This window comes from Brachypodium distachyon, chromosome 3, assembly GCF_000005505.3.
Source record: "Brachypodium distachyon strain Bd21 chromosome 3, Brachypodium_distachyon_v3.0, whole genome shotgun sequence".
NCBI lineage: Eukaryota > Viridiplantae > Streptophyta > Magnoliopsida > Poales > Poaceae > Brachypodium > Brachypodium distachyon.
The window spans coordinates 31,198,501-31,226,109 of NC_016133.3; the positions used below are offsets into that span (position 1 = coordinate 31,198,501).

At 42.7% G+C, this 27,609-nt stretch overlaps 2 protein-coding genes across 14 annotated transcripts; both read left to right on the top strand.

The window, feature by feature from the left end:
• The first annotated feature begins 4 nt into the window (after nucleotides 1–4).
• Nucleotides 5–18,742, top strand: LOC100825325 (vacuolar protein sorting-associated protein 52 A). 13 transcript variants are annotated; one of them, XM_024461760.1, is made up of 20 exons: nucleotides 12–249; nucleotides 643–730; nucleotides 935–992; nucleotides 1,483–1,578; nucleotides 2,530–2,652; nucleotides 5,443–5,526; nucleotides 5,762–5,842; nucleotides 7,233–7,376; nucleotides 7,881–7,972; nucleotides 9,027–9,108; nucleotides 9,967–10,149; nucleotides 10,253–10,368; nucleotides 10,456–10,514; nucleotides 12,286–12,386; nucleotides 15,847–15,897; nucleotides 16,091–16,270; nucleotides 16,719–16,853; nucleotides 16,937–17,011; nucleotides 17,577–17,634; nucleotides 17,722–18,414. In XM_024461760.1, the coding sequence occupies exons 2-20, from the start codon at nucleotides 660–662 to the stop codon at nucleotides 18,021–18,023; spliced, it is 2,091 nt and encodes a 696-aa protein (XP_024317528.1). In that variant the 5' UTR covers nucleotides 12–249; nucleotides 643–659; the 3' UTR covers nucleotides 18,024–18,414. The 13 variants fall into 13 exon arrangements, with proteins under 13 accessions (XP_024317529.1, XP_024317533.1, XP_024317526.1 ...); XM_024461762.1 differs by having other exon boundaries at nucleotides 14–249; nucleotides 2,551–2,652; XM_024461761.1 differs by having other exon boundaries at nucleotides 5–249; nucleotides 16,719–16,766; nucleotides 17,577–18,414.
• A 7,215-nt stretch (nucleotides 18,743–25,957) lies between these two features.
• Nucleotides 25,958–27,368, top strand: LOC100841854. Its single transcript, XM_003571868.4, has one exon. It carries the CDS (start codon nucleotides 26,041–26,043, stop codon nucleotides 26,923–26,925), a length of 885 nt encoding a protein of 294 aa, XP_003571916.1. The 5' UTR covers nucleotides 25,958–26,040; the 3' UTR covers nucleotides 26,926–27,368.
• Nucleotides 27,369–27,609: the final 241 nt, after the last annotated feature.

Genomic DNA, 27,609 nt, shown 5'->3' on the forward strand with positions numbered 1-27,609 from the left:
CGCGGTGGCTCAGCAGGGCGAGGTCCTCGACCTCACGCGTGGGCGCATCGCGGGCTCCTCCCCCTGTTCGTCCGCGCGCCTTCAAGCCTCTCGCCGCCGTGACTCCTTCGCCCGAGCCGCTCCCTAATTCTCTCCCACCACCGAAGCCAACGGAACTCTTCCGCGTAGGCGTCCTTCTCCTCCTCAACCTCTGCTGGACTGGCGTGGAGTGGAAGTGGCGATCCATCCGGACGCGATTGCTTTTTGTTGGTGAGGAAGCCCTAGCTCGCTTTGGATTGTTGTTCGTTTTGCTCTGGTCTTTCTTTCCCTTGTTGTGAACGTTGTAACCAGATCGGTCTCAGTTTACCCCCATTCTATCGCTGTTTCATTGCTCTGGTCTTGTTTTCACATTCCATTCCAATATTACTGTCAAGCGTGAACTAGTTCGACCAGTAGGCAGTCAGCAGTTTATTTTCATAAAACAATTGTCTCTCAACTGTTTTGAACGGTCGCGTTCTCTAAGTTTACTTCCTGTTTTTTTTAAAAAAATTATGAGATGAGAAATGCAACCCCCCCCCCCCCCCCCCAATAATGGAAGTCGCAGTAGTTTTTTTTTTCCCACCATCTGTTTGCATAAACTATAAGGAAGAGTGATTGTTGTAGGAATTTGCAACAGCCACATGTCAGGGGTCCAGGAACAGCGATATGAAGAACTGTTTGGTGGGTTTTTCTTTGACGAAGATGCCTTAAGGTACTACAATCCTAGTAGCATTGCTTAAATATGCACTTTATACCACTACAATTCTTCCTCGCCTCATTAGCTTGTATGCAATAATGTGACAACAACAGATTTTCTGTAGTGAAAATGTTAGATTATTCGTTCGTGCGTAAGAATATTACTTTCTGCAGTGGATGGGTTCCTAATTGATGGTTATTCACTGGAATATCCTGACAGCGAGGATTTTTCATTGGATGGGTTGGACAAGGAGCTTGAGGAGCACAAGAACTACGATGTGAGTCTGACTCCATTGATATTCACTCCATTTCCATATAACAGCTGTCTGAGTTAACAGTTCTTACCATCAGATATGAACTTTGAAAACTTTGTCTAAATCCATTGATATTCACTTTCCATTTCCATATAACGACTGTCCGAGTTAACTGTTCTTACCATCATATATGAACTTTGACGACTTAGTTATTTCCAAGCATTTGACTTGCTGAAGTACTGATTACATGGCCTTTATTTATTATTGATGGTTTCGACATGGATGCTACATTTTGGACTACCAAATGGCTGTTATCCAATTCCTGAACCATTCTGAAAGATGTTTGACATTCCTTTCCAAAAAGGAGGTCAATTTCTGAAAGTAAATAAAGATCTAGATCATGCACCATTAATTAGTTTCCACCTCAACATAAATCGTTCCGGTTCTTAGAACTTAGAAGCACCAGTTTTCTTTCCACATATGTGAACATATGCTTCTCTGTGTTATTCTCCAGGTTCTAGTAAGTATTCTAGCCAACGGTGAAAAACAGCGAGACATGGCAACCATGGTGGAAGGCAACCTAGGCCATATTGAGCAGGATCTGATCCAAGTACGTGTTTCTGCAAGCTTAGCTATGTCATCACCAGCGATTTGATAAAAATACAGTTGGAGTAGCAGCTCACATGTGTCTTCCAAAAGTGATGGGTATTGGATTGTTTTATGGTGTCGCCGACTGTTTCTTTAGACTAGTAAGATTCTACATTTCCCTTCAGTTATATTCCATTGAAAGAAAAGGAATTGAAATATTCAATGGTTATGTCAGCAAACTCAAGAGTCAGGACAGATATTATTCATAACAATATCCCAGCTATATTTATATACTGTCGGAGTCTCCTACAGTTTTCGGTCAAAATAAAATAAAATCCCAGCAGTTTTTATTTGAGCATGATCAAACTTATTTTTTTAGTGCCCCTTTGTTGTTCTGTTTGGTTGCTACAAGCTAAGTATAGAGTTTGTGCTTAGCTTCATTCACCCAGATATTATTTTGAACTAAAGACATTGTGAATGGTGTCTTCTCTGTCCAAACAAAACATATCGTAAACAAGATTCCTCTTATCCCCTTATGAATATGACTGTTATGTTGCTCAACAACTCAATTCAAGGCTCTACCAGATAGACATGGACCATAAGAAAATTCCCAAATCTGAAATCATAGGAATTTTTGTGAAACAGACCTAAGGGACTAGGATACTATTTTTTATTTGCGCTATTGCTTGCACATGTCATGATTCCAGTTTTTACTCTTTAGAGGGCATTAATTCTGAGACTTAGTCTGGAGTCTGGGTCTTGCAATGTGACTGCTAACTTATACTTGATTCCTAAGAATGTAGGTATGAAATAACCAAGAAAGATCTTTTGCATAGTTTGGTACGTTAATGTCAGCATGTTGTTGGATCTTCAGTATAACTGTGTTGTGATATTTTGCTTATTTCAATCAATTCGTTTCTGAACTTTTATGTACAAATATAAATAATGAAAGTATCCCTCTGGATCTTAACAGGATGTTTCTTTATGCCGACAGGATTATATTGAAGACAATGATAGCCTAGTTCTCTTGCGTGATCAGATTCATGACTGCGACATTATTTTATCTGAAATGGGATCACTTCTTAGTGGATTTCAGGTATATTCTTGGTTGCATGGTTGGTATATTTATGATCTCTATTTAATTATTAAGCTTTCATGTTATAGCTGAAATGTTGTTACATGCAGTCTCAGGAGTAAACATGCAGTAGCTTAACTTGTTCTATGAGATAATGAAAATGCAAAATATAAGGGAAATGTTGATATCTCATAAATGTCGATATATAGAATTTGAGAATATGGCTCGCATGGTGTCATTGCGTATTCAAACTTTTTAAGGCCTCTTTGGATCGCAAGAACTAGAAAACGCATGAATAGGCAAAACATATGAATGATCTGCTGTTAATTGCTACTGTACTTCGAATTCTAGTTTAGGTAGTATTCCTACTGATAACGAAACTACAGGTCAGTTCGTATGAGAAGTCATGGTCGCCCTCGCCTACCCACATTTTGTGTTTTGTGGTCTTGTGAGAAGTTCACCGACTCATGGTCCTTTGCCAAGCACCCTTGGCCATCTAGTTGCCACTCCTTCAAAGCCTCCAGAGTTAAGAGAGAGGTCACTGAACTTTTTTTCTCGAGAAAACGCAAATCTTGCGCCTCGATGCATTTATAGAAGAAGAGTTGTGTACAAGCCCAGGTCTTTGTCTCGCAGGAGATTATCCTCCGGCTCGATGTCGTGACGGAATCTCGCCTGCTGTCAGTTGCCGAGCGTACCCTTCGCTCATGCTTGAAGCATGCCTATCTTGGGCTTGCCTCGCTGGAGCGGACGATGGCATGCCAGCGATCGAAGGTGGTTTTGGTGGCTGAGGGAAATGCCAATACGGCATTTTTCCATCAACATGCTTCCTTTTGTCGTCAGAGGAACGCTATCCGTAGTCTCTCGTCTCGATTGATGGGGCAGTGATCTTGGATCACGTGGCCATCGCAGAGGTGACCTTTGACCACTTTGACTCCCTCTTGGGCACGGCCTCCCATTGAGACTTCTCATTGAACCTTGACTTCATCAGGTCCCGTTTGGCTGAGCTGGCCGACCTGGATGCTCCCTTCTCCAAGGAGGAGGTTTGGGAGGTGGTGCGGCGCTTGTCACAGGGTAAGCGCTCCACACCCTCAACCAGCACGGATTTCATGCCCTCAGCTAGGCGTTAATGTTCCTGCTTCCCAAGAAGCTGGATGCCACAACCCTACAGGACTTCCGCCCGATCAGCCTAATCCATATTGGTGAAGGTAGGCAACCTTCTCCACCCCCGTTGCAGCCCGTAAGGAAACCGCAATGCTGATCTCCCTCACATCTTGGTGGCTCTGGAAGCAGCGCAACGCAGCCATCTTCGACAGTGCGCGCATGGACTTGGTGGCTCTTCTTGCCACCATCAAGGAGGACGCCTGGTTCTGGGCCGCAAGTCCCTCGACCGGGTCTAAGGACCCTGGCAAGATCTTCTGTCGGCCCTAGGGGTCTAGTGGGTGGCGTTGTATCTTTTGGGGTGTCCGCCCTTCTGGGTGTGTAAATAACTCTTTCTCTATCTATATATGCCTCGAGACACAAGATTTGCGTTTTCTCGAAGAAGAAAAAGCCCAAAAAAGGGTGGACGCCTCTCCTCGGCCTTGATGGCGGTGAGCAGGCTGCACGTTGTCGAAGTTGGCAGCATTGTGCTGCTTCCAGATCCACGGCTCCGTCAGCATGACTAAAGACTATGTGCCCTTCCGCAACGTGGATGGGGTGAAGCAGACGGCCAACCGCCACGAGACCACTGAACTTAGAACAAGCAATTATGAGTGGAAGAAGGTTTGATGTCGGGAATCTTGCTAACCTGGCTTTTGATTGGGCACTTGATCGAACAGTGCAGGACAAATGGGGTGCCGTTGCCAACCACCATCACTCATTGAGAGAAGAAGAGGGAGAGGGAGGGAGGGAGGGAGGGAGACGCATCCATTACAATGTTGGAGCGGGAGGGTTGGGACTGCCATTGAGAGTTGGCATCCTTGTCCTCACTGCAGGCATCAGTTTGCAATGGTGATTGGAAAGGGAGGAACCCCTTGCATCAACAAAGTAGACCTGAAATAGAGAGAGGGTAAGACAGGCTGGGGAATTGCGGGCACCCTAAAACCTGTAGTCATGTGATACAATTGATCTCTAACTCTCTAGTTTCATGAAAATTTTCTTCAAATCTGTAAATTTATGATAATTTGTACGTTAATCAAGTAGTTTTGTGAAATACATTGCTGGTCTAAACTACTAAGGGACTGTAAAAATTGGCATTGTTTAACAAAGAGATGTTTCCTCTAGTCCGTTTGCAAATAGATGCTCAATAATAGCTCACAGCAAGGGTGTATCATGTACTCCCATGCTTGACGCTTGAGGTACTTCCAGTGCACCTGTGTGTTTTAGACTATCTAAAAATTGCTAATATCATGGAAAACAATCACAACACTGACTCTACATGTATCTATCATGCCATCAAATTTCAAATCCAAACTCAATCTTAGCTCGACAAATTAAAAAAAATCAAATGCTGAAAGGATAACGTGCCAAATTCACAGACAAGTTTAAATTAGCTACCATTTACAAATAGATACATGTAAAGTTTAAATGTGCTAAAATTAATGTGCCAAATCTACATGTATCTATCTGCGTTCAACTTTGGATTTGAAACTTTGTGACATGATCAATACATGTTGTGTTTATGTCTTCAATTCTTCTTGAAACTTTCATAACAAAGTGGTATTTTTGGATTTGGGAGTACACAAAGTACTTGAAGCTCGGGAGTGCAGGATACGTCCTCAGTTTCCAGCCTCCCACTCCATATCACTGAAATTTCGTGCTGTGCCATGTCAGGTTCACATTGGTTCTATAAACTCAGAACTTAGGAGTCTCCAGGAGAAATCCTTGGATTTGGGTCTGAGACTGAAGAATCGTAAGGTAAGACAATCCTGTTAGGCTGCTGCTGATATGTACAGTGCAATAGTCTCTTGTAGGTTTCTGTACTTCAACAAGTTAGCTAAAGAGTAACAAGTGCTACTCAGAACTTTAATTGCTTCATGTGATTAGAAATTGAATAAGAAAAGTTTAATTAGCAGTAATAGTACATTTGATACACTGATATGGCTTTCCTTTTATTGTTCAATAAGCTCACACGAGAGCTTATATTGCGCAGTTGGTTGAGACAAAGCTTGCAGAATTTGTCGAAGAAATTGTTGCTCCTCCTGGTTTGTTGAAGGTTATCATTGATGGAGAGGTAAACACCTAACTACAACTCTGCTATTTTATTCTGGGGTTCTCCAGTACGATAGGTTGCTTTTGAGTTCTTTTGTTTCACAGTGCAAATCTTGACAGTTTTCAGTGACTGTGAGTCTGTGACATCAATTTCTTTTTGTTCATTCATATCAGTTCAGGCAGATAAAACTATGTGTGCATCAGTGCATGTATGGACAGTTCCTGTACTGTTGCTTTGTATCTTAATGTGTTGTGTAATGATGGTTTCTTGTTATAGATTGGCATAATTGTTCAAGGTGAAATTGACTAAAAGTATTCAAAGATGCTCAGTTCAGCCGCCAGCCCATCACTATCTTCTGCAATAGTTAGGAAATCCAATATATCCTACCTTGTTTTCCATTTCTCATCAAATTACTGAAGTTCATATAGATTAAGTTTGTCTGTTTGCTCATCTATTTCATCCCGTTTTAGATGACCAATCAATTCCAAGCTATGCAGACAGTTGTGAATCCAGAGATGTATGCTGGGATAAGAGAACTAGAGGGATTGAGAGATGGTAAACAGAGGAGATAACTGTTTCTTATTTTTCAGGTCAAAAGATGATACATATCATCGTGATATACTGGATGCTTAGGCCTTGACATTTCCTATAACATGACTGTAGTCATTAGATCTTTCCTAATGCAACTGGCTCCGTCATATATCTTCCCCTACCCCCTGATACATTCTTTCCTAATATTTCTGAACTCTATCCAAATCCTATTCTTTCCTAATTCTCCTCATATTCCTTCATGTTTGACTTCGCTCCGTACCTCCAAATGCAATCTATCCAATCTTCTGATGCTGCTATCCTAGTCCAATATGTCAACAACATTGCACCCCTCGCGGACAAGCAGATTCCTCAAGATGCAGGTGTTGATCCACCTCGCCTTACTGATGAGTCCATCCCTGAATTCAAGCTGCCTTCCGATATGCACATATTTTTTCACTAAAAATCATAACTCTGGTACACTGGTAGCCTTTTGGAGGACTAGCAAGAGTTCACGTAACTGTTTTTGTGGCTGTTTTTTTTGTGGCCTTTCATAACTGTTCGGTGTTACCTGGCGTTTTATCTGGTGGTTGTATTCTAAGTTTGTGGTCCCAATTTTTCTTTTCTGCATTAAAATTTCTGTTGAACTTCTTTAAGACACAAGCTTTCTATAATTGTGGGGTTTGCCCTTTTTGAAGAGAAAGGTATTGCTTTTGCCGAAGCAGGCAGGAGCTCTGCTGATCAATTTTAGACGAAGACGAGTTATGTACAAAGGCCCTGAAGGCAAGAGGGACGGGTTTTCCTGAATGCATATATGCTACTTACAAGGACCCATGAATATGATATAGTTCAAATGATTTGCTATTCCAGTTTCTTTTGGCAGGTAAATGATGATTATATTAGAAGTCTAAACATTTTGAGCAAAAAGTTGAGATTTTCTGAAGTTGATCCGATGATTAATGCATCAAAGGCTCTGAAAGATATTAAGCAAGAATTGGAAAGGCTTCGGAAAAAGGCACTATCAAAGGTTACCTCAGAATGCACTAATCTAAATTGCTTTACGGGTGCTGGTTCTCAAGCTGACAGAAACCTGTGTGTGTTCTTCATTTTTGCTTGTGTTAGGGCATCTCCAAGGGCACCCCCCATATCTTCCCCATTTGTCCATTTGGGGGTCCAAAGATAAAAATGCAATCCAATGGGAACCCCCATTTGTCCAAAAGTGGTCCACATCCCCCATTTGTTTCCAAATTTGGGGAGAGTATAGGGTGTCCTCATCTGTGCAAAACTTCTCCAAACCTTGTCCAGTTGTCTTCATGGCCCACATGACAAAGACTCATGAAGAGAGAAATGGGGGGGTTACCCATTGGACAACAACATATTTTCCACACACCCATTTGTCCAAACACCCCCCAAATGGACAAACGGGGAGGACAAATGGGGCTCACCCTTGGAGATGCCCTTAATTAGTGAACAATATTTACTGCTACAGTAATGCTTCCCACTTATTTTGTTCTCGCATTTACTTTATCAGGTGTCTGATTATATCATTGAGATATTCTCTGCCATGAGAAAGCCTGGAACTAATATCCAGATACTCCAACAAAATTTGCTTCAGAAATACAGGTATATGTGCTGGAAAATTAAAATTTCATATAGAATAACATATCCATTCCTTTCTAGACAATAATTATCTTTACAGTATTAGAACTCATTCAGTGTCCTGGCCATTAGAAGAATCTTATACATACTCTTCTCTTTCTGTTATTTTCTCATACCACCTTTTACATTAAACTATACGGGTCTGACATTTTATGCATTTTGAGTTTTCTTATGAGTTGGTTCATGCTGGGTAGAGGTCCATATCTCTAACTAAGTGGATACTCAGGAAAACCATTGAGATTGGAATAATTAAAACACAAGGAGAAAGCACAACAGACAGCAATTCCTAAGGTGCATCTCAGAAAACTTAAAATTCGAAAACCTACTATATTAATGGTATGTTTTCTGGTGTATATTTTTTGATGAACCCCCTGTATATTGCCAGTTAATGTTTTTCCATTTAGTCCCAGGGCTGCACTAATGAATAACACAATGAAACATGAAATCGCCATTTGCTTTATCTATATATATACTACTATTAAAAGTATGAGTCATGGTGGATCCAAAAAATCTCAGCCACCCAACCTGCCAAATCCAACATCCAACATCTCTTCAATGATGTATGATTTACAGCATGTTTTAATTACCCATCAATGTTACTAGTACACCCAGCCGTCCTGACCCATCAATTTTGGAAACCCAATTACAAATTAATCCCATTAGTTTTACGTTGTGACTAATTTGGAAGGGTTCAATCAATTACAAGTAAATCACACTAATTTAAATTTACTCTGGTCATTTGAACAATTTCTCTCACCAATAAATTTTAGTTGGCATGTGCATTACACATAGGCAGTTACTAGTTTTGCTTAGCTATATACTCCCTCCGTCCCATATTAAGTGACTCAAATTTGTCCAAATATGGATGTATCTATGTCTAAAAAGCGTCCAGATACATGTAATAGAAAGTCACTTAATATGGGACGGAGGGAGTAGCACTTCTGCTTATTCAAAAAAAGGGTAAGCATATTCTGTTTAATCGCTACAGGAGCTGATTGTTGCTTTCATCGTTTCTCAGGTATCTTGTTCTCTTTCTTAAAGAGCAAGGACTCGAGACTTACAATGGTGTCTGTGCAGCATATGTTGATACGATGAACAAGGTAAAGCTGTGTGAAATTATTTTCACTTTCTGTTCATGTGTACATGATTGAGTGAGGTGTCTGAATGGAGGTTTCGAGGTGTGTCCCTGGTGTCATGCCTGTGTTATTAGGTATTCGGGTCAACAGACATGTTGAACATAGGCCATTTAGATGCTGATGAAATGTGACAACCTCAGTGGTTAGGATCCTGCTGGAAATTTGTTCAGTACGCTGAGGCTACATTTGCTTTTGATTGTCTGGACCTTTCGATGAATGGATTTTACTTTAATGAAATATCTGTATTCGAATGGAGGTTTGCATGGCCAGAACTGTATCTAGTCTCAACTCTAGCAGCAGGAAATATGCTTCCTTTCATCTGGCATCAGGCTTTATCCATCCCTCTCATCTTTGCTTGCCCCCAGTCTGTCCCTTAGCCCTTTTGCTTTGGTGTCAATCGAACTCTCCTTTTTCATACATCTGAAGCACATTGACATGTGATCTGGATATATTGTTCCTTCTGCATAGCCACATGAATTCACATAGTGAGGTGATGATATGTCTGCTTGTATGGTCCCTTATCGACAGACCATGGACACAAGTTGGTGAGCAATCAGTACTGTACATGCAGCTGTCCCAACATTACCCATTGGACATAATAGATCAGCATTCATTCTCCATTAGTAAAAGCATGACCACTATTTCATGATATGATATTCGAATATTATCACCATTGCTATTTTTGGAAGGTTGGAGGTGTGTTTTGTTATCTGCTTTTGTTGAATCTATGGTGACCTGTCATTAGAACCTATGTTTAACCCACTTTATTTTTTTCTGGGGTGATGATGCATGGCAATTACCTTGTCCTCTTTTCCCAAATAGGTGTTGAGTGCATATTTTCATGTGTACGTAGAAGCACTGGAGGGGTTGAAGCTAGATATTGGTGTATCCAGTGATTTGATTGGATATGACACTAATATGGTTGACCTTATAACAAGGGGGAGAGAGCATTTGAGAAGTCACCGTTTCATGTTTTCTTTAGGTGAAAGAGCAAACATTTTGAAGGTACATCAATAATTATTGTAAACTTAGTTGAATATTTTGCACGATTCTACATTAGTTTTATATTTGCAGCAGCTTCATGTAAATATGTTACCTCACTTTGCAGCATATTGATCAGCCTGGCTTGGTACCTCGTATATCTGAAGCCAATTCTCTGAAATACCCATACGAAGTTATTTTTAGGAGCCTACAAAAGCTTCTGATGGACACTGCTAGCTCTGAGTGAGTATCCATTTACCTAATCAACAAGCAAGTACCACAATGAGTACGGCAACATACTCACAATTTCCTGTTAAACATACTTTTCAGGTATCTTTTTGTCGAAGCATTCTTTGGTGAAGAGTCATTGTTTTATCGAGTTTTTGAAGGTGCATTCTTTTGTTTTATTTTTACTTATTTGTCTCTTCGTCCCTTTTTCAGTAGCTACACGTTTATGCCAATATCTAATGTCCTGTAAATACCTCCACATAAAAGGTAACATAACTCTGATGGATATCCAGAGTTGAAAGGAAAATGTACGAAGACATATCCTTTGATTTCACTAAACTACATGCAAATGTACATGTATTTTCCTAGCCTTGGTTGTGATATCTCATAACTGTATTAGGTATAAACTTATTGAAGAAATATTTCTATTATTTATTTAATTTGCATATGAACAACACTGTTCTGCATCCCCTAGAGTAGTTGGTCTGTAGATCTCAACCTCTCTTGGCTCCCCCACATCCCCAATTAATCCTCCACACCCTGCTCTTTCCATGTAAACCTCCTCCAGTGGCGCCCTTGAGAGTTGAGAGATCGCTTTCGTGTGCTGCCTTGCCCTAGTTTTCTTATTCACACTGATGATGTGTCGGCAAACTGAGCACTTTATTACCTTTTTTAGAAAGACTTTATTACCTTATTCTAAACTAAGTTAGCTAGTGTTAATTTAAGATTAAATTTAGGCGGAGGTCCATAAACTTGTGAGGCTGTTGCAAGTAGTTCCATGAACTGAGGAGCAGGACATTCATAAGCATGAAACTGTAAAAACCAACCAAGTTTGGAGATGCAGGCTGCAATAACTGGTGATGACGACGCGGAGGATCAGTCACGGTGGCCGGTGGTATGATGCTGAACCTGGCGTTATTGTCATCTTCCCCTGCATCAGGCTCTGGTGGGAATAAATGAGTAGTCATTTTAGGGTTTAATTTGAGATGTTTCCGCTAGAAGTATCCATGGCCGAACCCATTTTATTTTAATTTTTCTCAAATGCTGCACCTTGTTTTTCGAAAGGTGGATATTTTCCCGGCCTCTGCATCAATCGATGCACACAGCCAATCTTATTGCAAAGTTCGAATGCTGAAAGAAACAAAAGATATGCTTATGACTCAAAGGGCACGGCCACATAGATGAGTACTCCACTCGCCAACGGCGAGGAAACGGCCCTCTCCTGTCTCCATTCGCCAACAGCGAGATCCTAAAAAACAAAAAGAACACGACCATCCTCACTGAGTGCATAACCCTTTTTGTTTGGAAATAAAAAAAGGGATACTTCCAATATATGTATCCCTGGCGTATCCTAGTGGACCCACCAGATAGGAATACATGGAAATATACGACCTGAATGACAAATTACTGTTCTGAAGGAGTCAGATTACTGCACCTTTGCAGGCGTTACTGACTGTCTAAGCATGGAAGGGAGACGTGGGAATGGGAGGAAGTCTGAGCTCGGTTCTCTCTTTTTTCTTCCATCATATACCGTTAACCGCACAAAGTATGCAATACAAAATTGCTGAAATTGAGCCCGAAACTCGGCTTGGTGGCTGCCCATCAGGGTTTGACCCTCAAAGGTCGCATTTTGTGCCTCACCTTACGAAAATTAATATATCTATATACTGTTGGAATGCAATTGAATCTCTTACAGTTTAAATTCAAAAAAATGCTGAAATTTGAGAAATATAATATAAAACTGTGACCCAAACACTGTTCATTCCATTGTAGAAAATTTATTAACTAAATACTGAAGTTTATTCATGTGCCAAGGTTCTAGTGTTTCTTTCTTTTATGGAGCACTTCCTGTAAGTACTGGAGCATCATAAGGCATATGCTTCAGAATTCAGATGATGTGACAAAACCTCACAGCTTCCTTGTAATTTTCAGGACCTTTTGCTGTAATTGATGAACATTTGAATATTACACTTCCAAACTGTCATGATGCAGTATGCCTGATGCTCATGATCTGCATAACTAGGAAGCACCAGGTAGGAAGGTATTTTCTATTTCCCCTTTACTGGAGCAGAAAACTGATAAGCGGTGAATGAAATGATCATAAATGAATCAACCAATCACTTACATCCAATAGTATAAGGCAGGCCACATGTTAAATGAATTCTTGGATTCCCACCGGGCTGACTTGACGGACCTCGATGACCCCTTCACTGAGGAAGAGGTGTGGGAAGTGGTTAAACAACTGCCGTCTGGCAAGGCACCAGGTCCTGACGGCTTTACCACCGAGTTTTTCCAGGCTTGCTGGACTACGGTGAAGACTGATGTGATGGCCGCCTTCAATAAGCTGCACTCGATGTGTGGGTGCGGATTTCAGAGATTGAACTAGGCGTTGCTGGTGCTGATCCCTAAGAAGCCGGACGCCACAACTTTGAAGGATTATCGGCCGATTAGCCTGATACATTTCTTTGCCAAGTTGGTGGCCAAGGTACTGGCATCTCGTTTAGCACCGAGGCTAGATACTCTGGTGGGCGATAATCAGTGTGCCTTCATTAAGAAGCGTTGCATCCACGACAATTTCATGTTGGTTCAGCAGACGGCCCGGTACCTCAGTCGGCTTCGAGAGCCTTGGGTCATGTTGAAGTTGGACATTGCCCAGGCTTTTGACTCGGTTTCGCGGGCCCTCCTCTTTGCAATGCTGCGGCATGCAGGGTTTGGGTCTAGATTCCGCGAGTGGATCGCCATTCTGTTGTCCACTGTGAGCACCCGCATCCTGTTGAATGGGGAGCCAGGGCCACCGATTTGGCATCGGAGGGGACTGCATCAGGGGAATCCTCTATCACCCATGTTGTTCGTGTTGGTGATTGACACGCTCAACCGGCTCCTCTCCAAAGCTGCCGAGTTTGGAATCCTCCGACCGCTCGCGCCTCGCCACCTGTCCACGGGTGTGTCCCTTTATGCTGATGACGTGATCATTTTCTGTCACTCGGATCACTCGGAGCTGAGGACGGTCCGCCGCATCCTTGCCCTCTTTGGGCAAGCTTTGGGCCCGCGAACCAATTTCTCCAAGTGTTCGATTTCCTCGATCGGTTGCTTCGATGTTGATGCCGTGGAAGCGGCAGCCACGATGGGCTGCCAGCTTGCCCCCTTCCCGATTAAATACCTTGGGATTCCCTTGGTACTCCGGAAGCCCTCTCCCGAGGCCTTTGACCCGTTGGTTGACAAGATCGCCGACTGCCTCCCTACTTGGAAGGCTGGAATGATGTCGAAAGCTGGGCGCCTAACTTTGATCAAGTCGGTCTTGTCTGCCATGCCCCTACACCAGCTGACGGTGTTAGGTCTGTACCGGAAGGTGCAGAAGAAGGTTGAGAAGATCTTACGGAGTTTCTTGTGGTCGGGCCGGGCTGAAGCCAGGGGCGGGAACTGCCATGTCAGTTGGGCCAAGTGTTGCTGCCCGTTGTGCTACGATGGCCTGGGTATTCCGGACCTCGCCAAGTTGGCTGTCAGTTTGCGTACCCGCTGGATTTGGCGCATGAGAACTGATCCCCTTCGGCCTTGGCGTGGTTTGGATCTCCAGTTCTCCCACACCGAGCAGGGCATCTTCTTTGCCTCTACCAGGATGGTTGTCGGAAACGGTGCCACCGCCCTATTCTGGGAGGACAGGTGAGTTGATGGACGGGCCCTCTCTGAGCTGGCTCCGGACCTCCACCAACTCGTCCCGAGATGCATCCGAAAGACCCGCACGGTCTGTGAGGCTCTCGCGGATAGGCGTTGGATCCGTGACATCCAGGGGGCTCTTGGGCCTCTGGCTCTTTGGCAATACGTTCGGATTTGGCAAAAGATCCACACTATCCACCTCTCGGACGCCGTTGATGTCCTTTCTTGGAGATGGACGTCTGATGGCCAGTACTTTGGAGACCATGAACCACCTCCTTGTGGAATGCCCGTTCTCACGCGTCCTCTGGTATGAGGTGCTCTCGTGGATCCGCTCCACCTGCACGCCGCCTACCGCCGGCGATTCTTTTGCAGCTTGGTGGCAGGAGTCTTTCCACTCATCCCCCTCCTCCGCTCGGAAGGGCACTGCGTCTCTGGTCATGCTTACGGCATGGTCGATTTGGAAGCATCGCAACGCTGCCATCTTCGACAATGCAACCCCCAACCTCGCCTCTCTCCTTGACCTTATCAAGACAGACGCTAGGTGCTGGGTGAGGGTGGGAGCTGTGGGCCTTGGAGCGGTACTACCAGCAGACCCTAGTTAGGCGTGTCGTGTTGTAATTCGGGTGTGGCCCTCTGTGGCCTTGTACATAACTTTCTTTCTATCAATGCATCGAGACGCAAAGCTTTTGCGTTTTCTCGAAAAAAAAGGCCACATGTTAACACGTTTTAATGATGTCTCTCTCGTATACATCCATATTTTCCTATTTGACTATTGGTTCAGGTTTGTTTTCCTGAGAATGAATGCCCCCGGATTTGATAACAGTATACTTACATCTGTTTTCCACTTACCAACTTTGAGATACCAAATCTGTTAGATGACATTGGTGGGAGAACCAAGTAATGCCCTCGCATAAAGATTTTTTGAACACAAAACCCGGAGTCCAGACAACCCGTCCAACACCGCTCAATCCAAAGATAGCAGAAAACTGGAGTATATGTCGTTCACGATAGTCAATTGTTTTGTATTCCCTCCGATCCTAAATTCTTGTCGTGGTTTTAGTTGAATTTTGAACTAAAACCACGACAAGAATTTAGGATCGGAGGGCGTACTGGAAGTTCAGTGAATTGAATTGGAAACATATCATCACACCAATTTAGATCCTCTTGCTTACTAATTCGTCATATATATCATATACTCAAATTATATTGCATAAAGTGGTAGCATATACCTCCTTCCCCATCCTAATGAACATTTACAAATATATAGCTCTAATAAGCACTGAAGTGTGTTTTCACCTTGAGAATACTCAAATTTATGTCCATATAGTTTTGCTAATATAAAGCAAGAGGACGAGGGCGGAGATCCAATGGAGGGAGATCTCATGGCCAAGGGAAAAAGGAACTCAAGTACTATCTAGACAATTCCATGAAAAGAATCTGAACTTTTTCTTTGGTTGATATATAACATAGCATCAGGATCTCCATTGTAATAAAGAGAAGGAATAGATGATAGTCAATTATCTCAAGATTGAGGTATTTAACAAGGTATATTGTTCTGCTATCCTTCAAACATTAATATTTTCATGTAGATCTGTTCTGTCCAGAGTAGGAAGTAGTCATTTTCAAGTATGAAACAATGACAAACGAAAGTCATAGGTATAATACCACGAATTTTAGGTGTTCCAAAGTCCGTTGCTTAAAAACTGTATCTGTGGTGTTTCTGCTGCAGGTTGGTTCTTCTCTAATAAAATAGACTTTTATTGTTAATTTACTGTGTCATACCTTTGTAAATGTTTGCAAAATAAGATAACATCGGTGCCCCTTATTTTGTCATTTCAGTTGGTTATGTCCAACAGGCAGCTTCCTTGTCTAGAAACATATTTGGATAAGGTTTGTAATGCGACATCAGTTTATTCTGATTGCCCTGCTAACTCTGTTCTTAATTTAGTACTCTCTTTTTCATACTCCCTCCGATCCTAAATTCTTGTCGTGGCTCTAGTTCAAGAATTAGAACCACGACAAGAATTTAGGATCAGAAGGAGTACATATCAAATAAATTGCGCCCCTATCCTCTTTTCTTTAGGCTCTCCTCTATCTCTGGCCACGTTTCAAGACAGTGTTTGACATGTATCTTCAAAGCTTGTACCGATGCGATGTGAAAATGTTATCTGTGGATGGGACTCGTCCACACCACATTGTAAGGTGCTATGTGGAGTTCACAGCATCCCTAGTTCAACTTAATGCTGAATGTGGAGATGGCCAGGTTAGTTTAAATACATAAACAGCTGACCTTTTAGTATTGGGTTCTGCTAGCATTAGCTTCTTACCTTTTTGTAATGCAAAACGGCTGTGTTTCTAAACAATCAAATGTTTGATAACGACTGTATTATTTTTTATAGTATGCTTTCAACTATTTGCACTTGTTCAACCTGCATGTCGTTCATTTGGTAATTCTCATGTGGTTGTTCTCTGTTCTTCTATAAAATTATGGGTTAACTAATAGTGCCATTCAAAATATATATTTCATAAATCTCTAATGGATTGTTGTTGCATATAGATAAGCACAAGGAAGCAAGCCATCACTCAGCATGTCCAGCTTTAGCAATATCATACTGCCATTGTCAATTTTATCAATAGCTTTTGTGGCTCGGCTTAATACTCTGGTTTGTCTTCATGATTATTTGATATTATTTTTAATATGATTTATGTAGCTTGATATGAGCTTGGAACGGTTGCGCTTAGCTGTTGACGACCTACTTGTAAGATTTGCTGAAAAGTTTGCAACTCCCAAACTGCAACACCTGTTTCTTTTGAATAATTATGACATGGCCATCTCTATCCTGAAGGTTCTCTTTCTTCCTTGATGCGTAGAACTGTTCATCTGTGCTCCATTCAACTTTTGGGGGTTTACTGTATTTATTTATTTCAGGAAGCTGGCGAAGAAGCAAAAAAACTGCAAAGATATTTTGAAGAGAAGCTGGAATGTAACCTGATATCGTTTGTGGTAAGGCTATCCTGTCGCACCTTTTTTATGTCCAACTTCAGTGCAGGATTAACAACATGAGAGGTTCTTGGTTTCCAGTGGGATCTGGTTCAGGCATGATTCTAGGGACTCCATTACTTTGGATGGAGACCGGACGTTAATCACCTGTTTCAGTTTCAATCAGCAAATGGCTGATTTTAGCTTTTATGAGACTTCTAAATAAAATTCTGCAAAATAAATCTAATATTACCATCAAAAGGTCATGCAAAGTTTTCGCATAGCAATAATCCCAGTATCTTTATGATCTTTCGGTTTTGATGTATTCCTGATAACTGGGGAGTTACTGCCTGTTCGTTAAGCTCTGGGCATTTCTACCATTCTGGTTAATATGTGTCATCATTTTGTTCGAGAAAAAAAATCATCGTCTTAGCTAAATGGATGTGGTACGGATGCTGTTAGTTACCTTCTGGAGATAAATTAGCTAATCTGTAATGCCTCTTTTTCCTAAATGGAAATCAGTTGACTGAATTTTCCACCATGGGTAGCTTTTCATATTATTATTTTTTTTCTAATTGTTGGCGTACAGGATGAATTGCTTATGGAGCATTTTGGTGACTTAATTAAATTTGTGAAGATTCACATTTGTAAGTTGAAGAAAACTGTAGCACAAGTGCATGTGATTGTTGTTACTCACAGGAAAAAAACGGAAAATGACTCTTTTGTTTTTTTAGCTGAAGACCTAATTTCTTACACTGAGCCCCCAAACATTGCTGATGTTGAGCCAGTTGTAAAGAACTTCGCAGTGAAGTGGAAAAATGCTCTAGAGCTCATGCACAATGAAGTTGTAACTTGTTGCAGTAACCTTCTGTCTGGTATGGCAATTCTAAAAGCAGCAATGGCTCAGTTGCTTAATGATTATAACAGACTCTCAGAATGTGTGAAGATGATCCCAGGGGGGTCTTCTTTGAACAGGAATCTGGTTTCTATTACTTCCATTTCATATGAAATCAGGAAATATTCGAGAACACTCTAGTTCCTTGAATGGTTTCATAGATGGATGCATATCCTCTGCATAAAGGGTCAAATGTTTGGCTAATGGACTGTCAAGATCAAAGCTGGAGAGAAACCAGTTTGTCACTATTTGGGCAAGTGTTGGGGCTTGTTTTTCCTTTAATTCTTTTAAGGCTGTGTCATTCTGCAATAGGCAGATGATACCCGTTTTATGTTGGTTTCTGAGTTACAAAGTGCTCGATTTCTCAATATGTGGTTGACTTGATGAGCATATCATGCTTTTAAAGTGGTGTTCTCTTAGTTTCTGTAGATGTTTAATTTGGATTGGATGGTTGGCCAGGTTTTGGGAAGGTGAAGGTGACGGATTGTAGAAGTGCTAGAATCCTCTAGCTGCTCAATTCCTTCATTTGTTACTTCTCACTTTTATTGTTGTTATAACTGTCAGATGTGAGGGATAGTTTTTCAGTTGGCTCTTTTTACAGAGCACTGAATGCGCCCCAAGTACCTTAACTTTAGTTTATGTGGAGTGTCTTATTTCCTTTCGAGGTTTTAGGTGTTTCTTTGGCTAGCAAGTAGAGGTAGCTTTTAAACAAGAGTTGTGTTAATGTCGTGAGGGAGGAAGGGAGATGATCTTTGTCTGTTCCTCTAAAGGAAGAAGATCATTGATCATCGATCTCTGCTTCTCTTGTTCTCTAGCACATTATCTTTGGAGCTTTGTTTAATGTACTTTTGTTTCTCTCATATTCCTTTTTTCAATTCAGGACCTATTTGATAGATGGGTTCTGCAATGTAAAAAAAAAAAAGAGAGGTATAAGGTGTTAGTTGGTATTGTGGCTATCATTTGGACAATGTGGAAAACTCGCAATGGCTTGTTTCTGTAGCTTTTGGTCGAATGATCCCTCTATTAGTTTTCACCATCTGTTTGATTGTTGATCATAGGCTGGTTTGCATAAAGCCGTCGTGCAGAAGCTTTTTTTATGGTGTTCTTGGCGTGGCGGTTGTGGCAATTGGCAAGTCATGACTGAGGTGTTCTACCGTTCGTGTGGATGGACCCTCTCATTCCCCTTTTTGCTTCTTGAAGAATGAGAGCTGGTGAATTACTGTTAAATGAATTTTGCTGGCTGTTGCACTTTTGCTGGGCAATCTTTTGTTTCGAGGATTGTGACCCTGGAGGGTTTCCAGCCTTGTGTGGTTGTGTTTCTCTTCAGCTTTGTTGTTTTAGTTTTGAATATTTATGTAAGACTAGATGGTTTCCTTTAATGAAACCGGAGGGAGGCCTCTGTTTTTCAAAAAAAAAGCTGGAGAGAAACTGAGAGTTTATAGCTTCTGACGAGATACTGAAATCATCTCGAGTGCCTCAAGCCAAGCTGTCCAACGCTGGATCCAGCGGCAAGGATAAAGGAGTGTGGTTCCATCCAAGAAATATTAAAAACATCTGAAAAATACATTAGCATTAATATCTTTAGTCCCTTTAAACCAAATAATGTCATTTGGATTTGGATTGGAAAACTAGAAAACCGATACTGCAATTTTGAATATTCTTGCTTTATTCTTATAGCTCATTTGTTGGATGTCCTGCTCCTGAAAGTTGCGGATCAATTGTCACTGATGACCTAGTCACAGTTTATTCCAGAGAGTTTTTGACTCTGGTTGTTGATTTTGGGGAAATTTATTTTATCTGCATCCCTTCTCCCTCCTTCTCAGGTTACAATACTTCCTCCGATCCGTAATAAGTGTCTTGGATTTAACTATGGTTGTCATGCTTACAATTTTCCTTGCTTCTCTCAGGTGCTTACAAATTTCTGACTCTTTTCTGTTTTGGATTTAACTATGGTTGTCATGCAACTACTGTAGCTGACCTTGATCCAATTGAAATTCTAGATGCTCATGTGGTGCTTAGTGCTTACAATTGGCAGAATGGGTTGCATTATTTCTTCTGTGTCCGAAATATTTATTTTATAACTCTGTGCAGTAACCACATACATATTGCACACTGTACTAAATAAATCATAAAATAACTAAAAGGAAAAAAAAAAAGGCTGCTGCTAGGATTTCACAAATATGTGCAGCAACCAATTGAAGAGTTCAAGTTTGTAGTGATTATGAAGTATCAGAGGCTATAACTTCATTTTATAGCATGGTGATTTGAAATATCATTCCACAAAAATCAAAATGAATAGATCGAGTGACCTTTCTGGGGAATCAAGTTTCCACCCTACACGTATCTGTCAGTTGATTCATTTTCAGTGTTCTGCATGGTTGTTATGTTTCAGCTTTGTGTTATGATGGCAACAAAAAATGAAATGCTAGGATTTCTTGTCATTTACTCTGCTACTTGCTCCTTTGCTGCTGCAAATGTAGTTATGTTCTATGTAAAGCACATGTACATGCAAGGGTGGGGGGCTTGAGTTTACGTTGTTCGTACTTGTGCATCTTGAAAAATTCTCAAAAAGATCATAGATGTTCATTATTTTCGAACATATGCAGCTAAATCATAACTGTTGAAGTATAAGTGGATTGCCTAACCCTTTCCATCAGATCGGTCTCTTGGTTGCATTGGCTAGCGCATGAAGCTCTTCATGGTATCAGACCCAAGATCAGTTTCTTGGTTGCCTTGGCTAGCGCATGATAAATTAAATTATGACGCACTTTTGATCCACTTCCATCAGACCATTCTTTTGGTTGCGTTGGCTAGCGCATGAAACTCTTCAATAACAAGCGTTTCTAGTTGCATTGTTCATAAAAGTTGTGTCTTTTGTCTTCTTTGTGCAGGTTTTATTTTATCATAGTTTTTCCTGAGATCTTTTTTTATTATTATTGTACAATTATATGCTACATGTTTATCACTAATGATTTCTTTATTACATTGTGCATCGCGGTTGTAGGAGAAACCAAAGGGGATTTTTGTAGTCTTGTCATCTTGTTGGACAGAAGGTGATTTCATAAATAAAAAAAGGTTGATGTCAAACAAACGTCTCATGTCTGTTTCCCATCATTGAAGTTGATGCAACCCTATTTCTATTATTGGTAAGGAAATGCAAATATTTAAAGTAATAGTTAACCAACACTTTTGCTTTATCCCTGCATGCCCTCCTATATATATTAACTTTTGCTGTGAAAATATGATACTAATCTGGTTTGCAAGATTGAAGCTGTTTCCAAGGTTAGGCACCATATAATTTCTCAAATATTAAGCTATATGCACATGCATTGGATGCTAACTGCCTAAGAAACATTACCAACCCTTCCTGTCTTTTCTACATCCATTGGTTTCTGGTGGGCTACTACACTTTGCCACCTAATGTGGAAGAGTCCGGCACAACAAACTTATTTTGCTTAACAATGCATGTGTCCACCACAATTTAGTCAAATAAATAACAGGAAATTGTACCAGCCTGCCAGGTGAGTTTTGTTGCTAGGACAGTAGGGCATGTCACAAATTTGACAGCGTACTAAGCGCACACCAGGAGAAGTTACATTTGGCAGTGAACCAGACAGGCTATAATAGCATGACAAATGTTCGCGAAACTGGTAATGTAACAGATTCGTTAAATAGGCGTGCAATCACTGATGGCAACTCTAAGCCTCTAAGGTAGCCCATGTTCTAGAGGGTTAGTGTCAGGACCCAAATTTATCAGTCATTGTCCGCCGTCCTGATCAATGTGTCCTCTCCAAGGGGAAATAAAGACGCCGCAAACCATTGTAAACGTCTCCATCCTGATGGCCCAATGGATGTTATCCATTTATCTTTTGCAATCCTCGAGATTTTTCTTTGGCTCCAAAGCTGGACATGCTTATTCTGAACGTATATATGGTGATATCACATTTTCTAAAAAATATATATGGTGATATCAGGTTATTGTCGTAAAGCGGCAGTAGTACATGATTTATGCATAATTTGGGAGGAACATAGTCGACTGGATCATGGAGATAGACAGCTGCCAACTGTGTCATCTTGACTCCTACGTGCACTGAAAAATTCCAGGCGATTCCGTAACTGAAAAACTCACATGGAACAAGATGCAGGCTGAACTACTCTGTGTTTTTTGCACCCCTTGAGGCTCACGACAATCAGTAAATTGTTTCTTGAAGATTAATCTGTCTTGTTCTTTAAATATCTGCAAGATCGTGCGTTGGGGCGCAAGTCTTGTCTGCACAGCTTGCCATGCTGAGTAGTGAGTAGGGAACACTACTTATCTGTTTTCCTCTTCACAGCTACTACGTACTAATGAACTATTTTTCTTTTGTTTCTTCCAGTTTCAGATATTGTCACATCTCTCAGAAAGTGAGATGCCGGTCTGCAGGTGCACACTGGAAGGAACCCTGCAACGACTTTACTAGAAACAACGACGGCCCCACACACTCCTCCACTGGGCCGGAGCAATGATCCTCTCCTCTCCGTCCATTCATTACTACACGCGCCGTCCAGGCACTTGCCAAGAAGATGGTGGCAGTTGTTGGTGATAAGCCGTCGCCGATCGATATGGTATCCTCCGTGGGGTCTAATAATCCCCTGCCTAGCTAGCTTTCATCTTAGCCATGTCGCGGAGGAACCAGTTGCCACAGTTTCGTTTGGTATATATACTACAGGCCAGTTGCCACAGTTCAGCTGGGTCCTTCCAAATGTCGCTCGGTCCTAGATACTGGACTACTCCAGTAGATAGATAGATACATGCATGCTGCTCTTCTTGTGTGCTTAATTAGCTTCGGTTCCAACAACTGTTGTTGAGGCAGCAGTGTCCCTGCTCCACCAATGCATTATTGCAGCGGGTTGATTAGATGTGGTGGTGTCTAGTGCTAATTTACTAAGTTGGTGATGTTCATGGAGTAGTGTCCAGGAGGCTTTTCGAACAAGTATATATCTCGGTCAGCTCCAATCATTGGGATGTTTAATTGTGAATCTAAGGCCAGATACACAGTACTCCTATCGTGCTCTTAAGCTGTAACCACCGACAGAAGTACTGTAGCATTTTTCTTCTTCTTTAAAATTACTACGGAGTACTTTCTTGCCAACGCCTCGAGTATACGTCACGGAGTATATTCGAAGGGATTGTAAATTGCCTCAAAAATTTCTGAAAGTGCCTTAAAATATATTTTAAGGCTAATAAAAAAGTGTTAGAACTAATGGTGAAGGGAAAGAACTTTTGAGGCACCTTTTAAAACATGCTTTCAAAATCAGGATTTAAGGCAATTTAAAGAAAGCCGTGAATTTAAATTTGAGGCTCTTTTGAACAATGCCGCCAAATTAATTTTCACGCATATCATAATATTGCCTCAGTTAATTCTAAGGCCCTTCTGAAAAAGTGCCACCAAATAAATTTGCAAGCAAAATGCAAAATTGCCTCAAAATTCAAACTGAGGCTCATTTGAAAAAGGCCTCAACAATCATTCATATACGGCACTTTCATGCATGGACGTATTTTTATGCGCTATTTATATTTCACACACTTTTAAATAGGCACAAATGCATTCTAATTTAATACTACTATTTGATTGCACTATTTAGCAGTACCAAGTTTATACAATCCAACCGAAGGAAAGCATTCAGTTCACAAGTATTGTTCTAAACAAGTATTCACTTCGGGACAATGTTGGTGGCTTCACTCGTGGTTGTATTGGAAACTCTCTTCTTCTTCCTTCTCTTCTCTATAGTAGTTTGTGATTGAAGCCATCGGCAACGATTCCAGGTTGTGAATTTGCAATGTTTATAGCCACCTTCCCTAGGTAGTTAACAGGCTCCTATATGACATTGCAACATACCAGTTTAGTTCAGTTCAGTTAAATATGACACCATAAGTATAGATGCTACAGTACTAACAAGGATCATTTCTTTTGGCTGGGTGCAATAGATTGAAACACATAACAAATAAAATTATGTACATGTAAAGACTTGTCTAAAGACTAAGATCTTTTCTAATCTGTAACTAAAGACCATGCAGAGGAATGTGACTCCCTGAAAAATGATCTATTGGTCGGGTGTAATAGATCATTTCTTTTCACGCTATTAGTAGTAGCAAACGTCAATTCCTTGCAGGTCTCGAATGCAGTCTCTTAACGTTTCTAACAAACAGACATGCCGGGCTCAGGACTTGCATATGTAGCAATCCTTTGTGAAACTCAGTGTGGACAATTTGCCCTACAAGTTTAGATAGGGGCTTTTCTTATAATGCCTTTGATGCTTAAAGCTTTTGAGGCATTTTTTTCATTATGCCTTTGATACTGAAAGTTTTTGAGTCAATTTTTCTAATAAGCGTTTAGTGTTAAAAATTTCGAGGCATTTTTATAAAATAGCCTTCGTAGCCCGTTTCTTTGGAGGCATTTTATGAAATTGCCTCCTATAATGAATAATTGAGGCAAATTTAAAAAATGCCTTAACCAAAGTGCCTCCGAATATGCACTTTGACACGTAGTGTGTATATACGTCAGTCAGAATATATGCAACTTTCATAACAAACATAGGCCCAAGATTCCCTTGCAAAAGTGCATGCGCTTGTGTAAGCAAACTGTATGGATTAACAGCGGTTGGATGCTAGCAATAGTCTACTGCACTTGCAAAGTGGGAGTATTGCTTTCTGCTTACACATGCAAGCAAAGAAACGCAGAGGTAAAAGATCAAGCGATGGATTACAGAGAACGACGTGGTTCGTCTCTTAGTGGGGGCTTAGGGGGTAGGGTAGGAGGTCGAGGCCGTCGAGGCCCCCATGTGCGGCGCGCTATGCTCCGGCCAATAGATCACGAGGCCGTGGCAGATGCTGACGACCTGACGTCTCGTCGGAGGAGGATGTCTGCTGCCTTTGCATGCGCTTTTGCTTTCTTCTTTTTTTTAGGTAGCGCAGCGGGGTGGCGCACGCATCTGGATAAGCAAAGTTGGATCGATCGGGACTTGCAGAGCAATTGGAGATCAATTAAGATAAGCTACTACCTAATGCATGCTCCAACTTTGGGGCTCCATTGACTGACTGGCTTACTTACTAGGATGAAGCTTCAGTGCCTGCCTTCTTTACATTTCGCGTTAACGGCTAAATATAGCATGCATGTACTGCCTGCCGTGACTAAACAGAGACAACTTGCTCTGAATTTCGGGTCTCCAATTGTGCAAACATGCATAGGTTATTCACGGGATAAATGTCTGCACGCATGGAACATTTTTTCTTCTATTTTCTGAGGATCAGGGAGACGGCGATGCACCGGATGCTGACGCTAAAGTGATCGAGCTTCTCGACCAGGTCCAAAAGAGCACCAAGCCAGTAAAGTCACGGGGTATCTTCGTGTTAACCATCATACTTGATTGACACGGCTAAATAATCGACCAGTGGTGATGATATAGCTTCACCAGATGCGCATCGACAGCTCGTCATGCAGCTGACGTACGTACGTACGGGGTGCCTCATTTCCAGTGAATACAATTCTTCATAGTCATGCCTGCATGTCTCCATGAATGACACAGCTGCTAAAGACTGGTTCAATATATACTAAGTTAACTAACAGATGGGTTTTCACGGAAGCTATCGATCATTAGTCGTACTTGGAGAAATTCACGGGTAAATGTAAACACCACTTGCGTGCTTGCTGATGATGTGATTGGGACGATGGATAATTGGTGTTTGACTGACCGTCGCGAGACGACCGTGGACTCCCCGGCCGGACCCCTCGCCCATTATCAACTATGGCTCAGGCCTTCGCCCTTTATCGATCACAAACCCGCTCGTTCTCTAAGACTACGTTACGTACCGGACGTGTTGGTAGAGATGGATATTTTCTTCACCTTATTATTTGGCATTATATTACGGAGTAGCTGAAGTTGGGAAGATAAAACTTATTTTCTGCCTTCGCTTTATGCTTTTGAGAGGGGTCCCTGTGTTAATTTGCATACAATACGTATACACGAAAGGTAAAAAGCCTATCGCCTCGATCTCCCCCAGCTCGCCTCGCCTCGCCCTATATAAGCGTCTGAATCCATCCATCCACCCACCGCTCCCTCTCTCCACACTTCCACAACCTCCCTCTGCTCTGCCTCTGCCCCGCGGTCCTCGACCGATATGAACTGCTCCATCCTCAAGGCGGCGGCGGTTGCCGGGGCCGCGGCCGTCCTATTGGCTGCCACGGCGAGCGCGGCCGGCTCGTACGCCGTGTCCGCCGCGCCCCTCGTGATCCCCTCCGGCTTCCTCTCGTCCCCTCACTTCCTGTGGGTCGCCGCCAACGCCATCGTCCTCTGGCTCATCGTCTCCTCCTACCGCCACCACAGAACCACTGGCGCCGCCGTGTCAAGCGACATGGACGGCGCCGGTCTCCTCTTCCCGTCTCCCGAACATGAAAACCACGCCTTCGCCGCCGCGCCGGTCGTGGTCTCGCTCTCGCCTCGAGAGGCGAGAGCGGCGGCCAAGCAGAGGCTGGCCGGCGACCGCCCCCGCGCGCGCAAGAAGAAGCCGGCCTGCGAGGGCACGCCACCTGCGAAGGCCGAGGCGCCCGTGGGGGAGGCCATGGCGACGTCCGGCGCCGTGGTCGTGGCGGACGACGTGTCGATGGACGCGGCGTGGCAGTCGATCCTGCGGCGGGGCGTGGCGCGGCCGGTGGCCGTGCGGAAGAGCGAGACGTGGGGCGGCGAGGAGCTCCCCCGGATGCGGCGCGCGGCCGACAGGGCAGTCGTTGGCGTTGCCGAGCGGAGGACGGGAGAGATGCGGAAGTCGGCGTCCATGGTGCCGCCGTCGCCGCCGCACCCGGCCGCGGCGTCGTCTCCGGTGGCGGCGAAGCAGGGGTGGCGGACGAGGGACGTGCTGGGCATGGCGCAGGACGAGCTCCTCCGCCGCGCCGAGAGCTTCATCCGGAGGCAGCACGAGCACCTGCGCATCCAGCGCCAGGAGTCCGAGCAGCGCCAGGCCTTGGTGGAGCACGAGCGCCGACGCCCCGCCCAAATCCGCGTCTAGCCTCCGGACTTGGCGACCGGCCACTCCATGCGTCGCCCCTGCATGGATCGGAGACTGTACAGGAGTTGACTCTACATAGCTACTGGTCGCGACCATCCTCAAGGATTCAAGACACAAAGATGCCGCCCCTTTTGCATGCATGCACGCCACGCCTAGCTAGGTCCTACTAGATGGAACGAATTGAACAACACTACTGTAGGCCGGGAGATCGATCGAGAGGAGGACGCGCGCGCGGCCATGGCTGTGTGTTGCGTGCGCACTGAAATAATTAAGCACTGGTCATGAACCGTGTCCTCTCCTCCGATTGGTGTAGATTATTGTAGTATCCGCAAGCAACATCATGTTTGGGTGATGCCTGCCTAGCGTGGGGATCTATACTAAATGTAAGTTGACCTCTAAAATAAATGGAGTGAGTTAGTCGTTCCTTTAATTGTTCTTTGTTATATCTTGTTGTGATGATCATTGTTGGAGTATAAGTGGATTGTTCTTTTTTTTCCGTAAGCTTGAACTTTTGGGTGAACTGGTTCCGTACATGAGACTCTTCAATTAGCTTATGGTTTCAAATGTTCAAACCCATTCAGAACGTAAATATTTAGCAAGGATGTAAGAGGACTTCCTGCATGCAGGTGGACGGTTCCCAACACTCTTGTACCGTTCATTCAATCTTCCTCCAATATCTCCTTG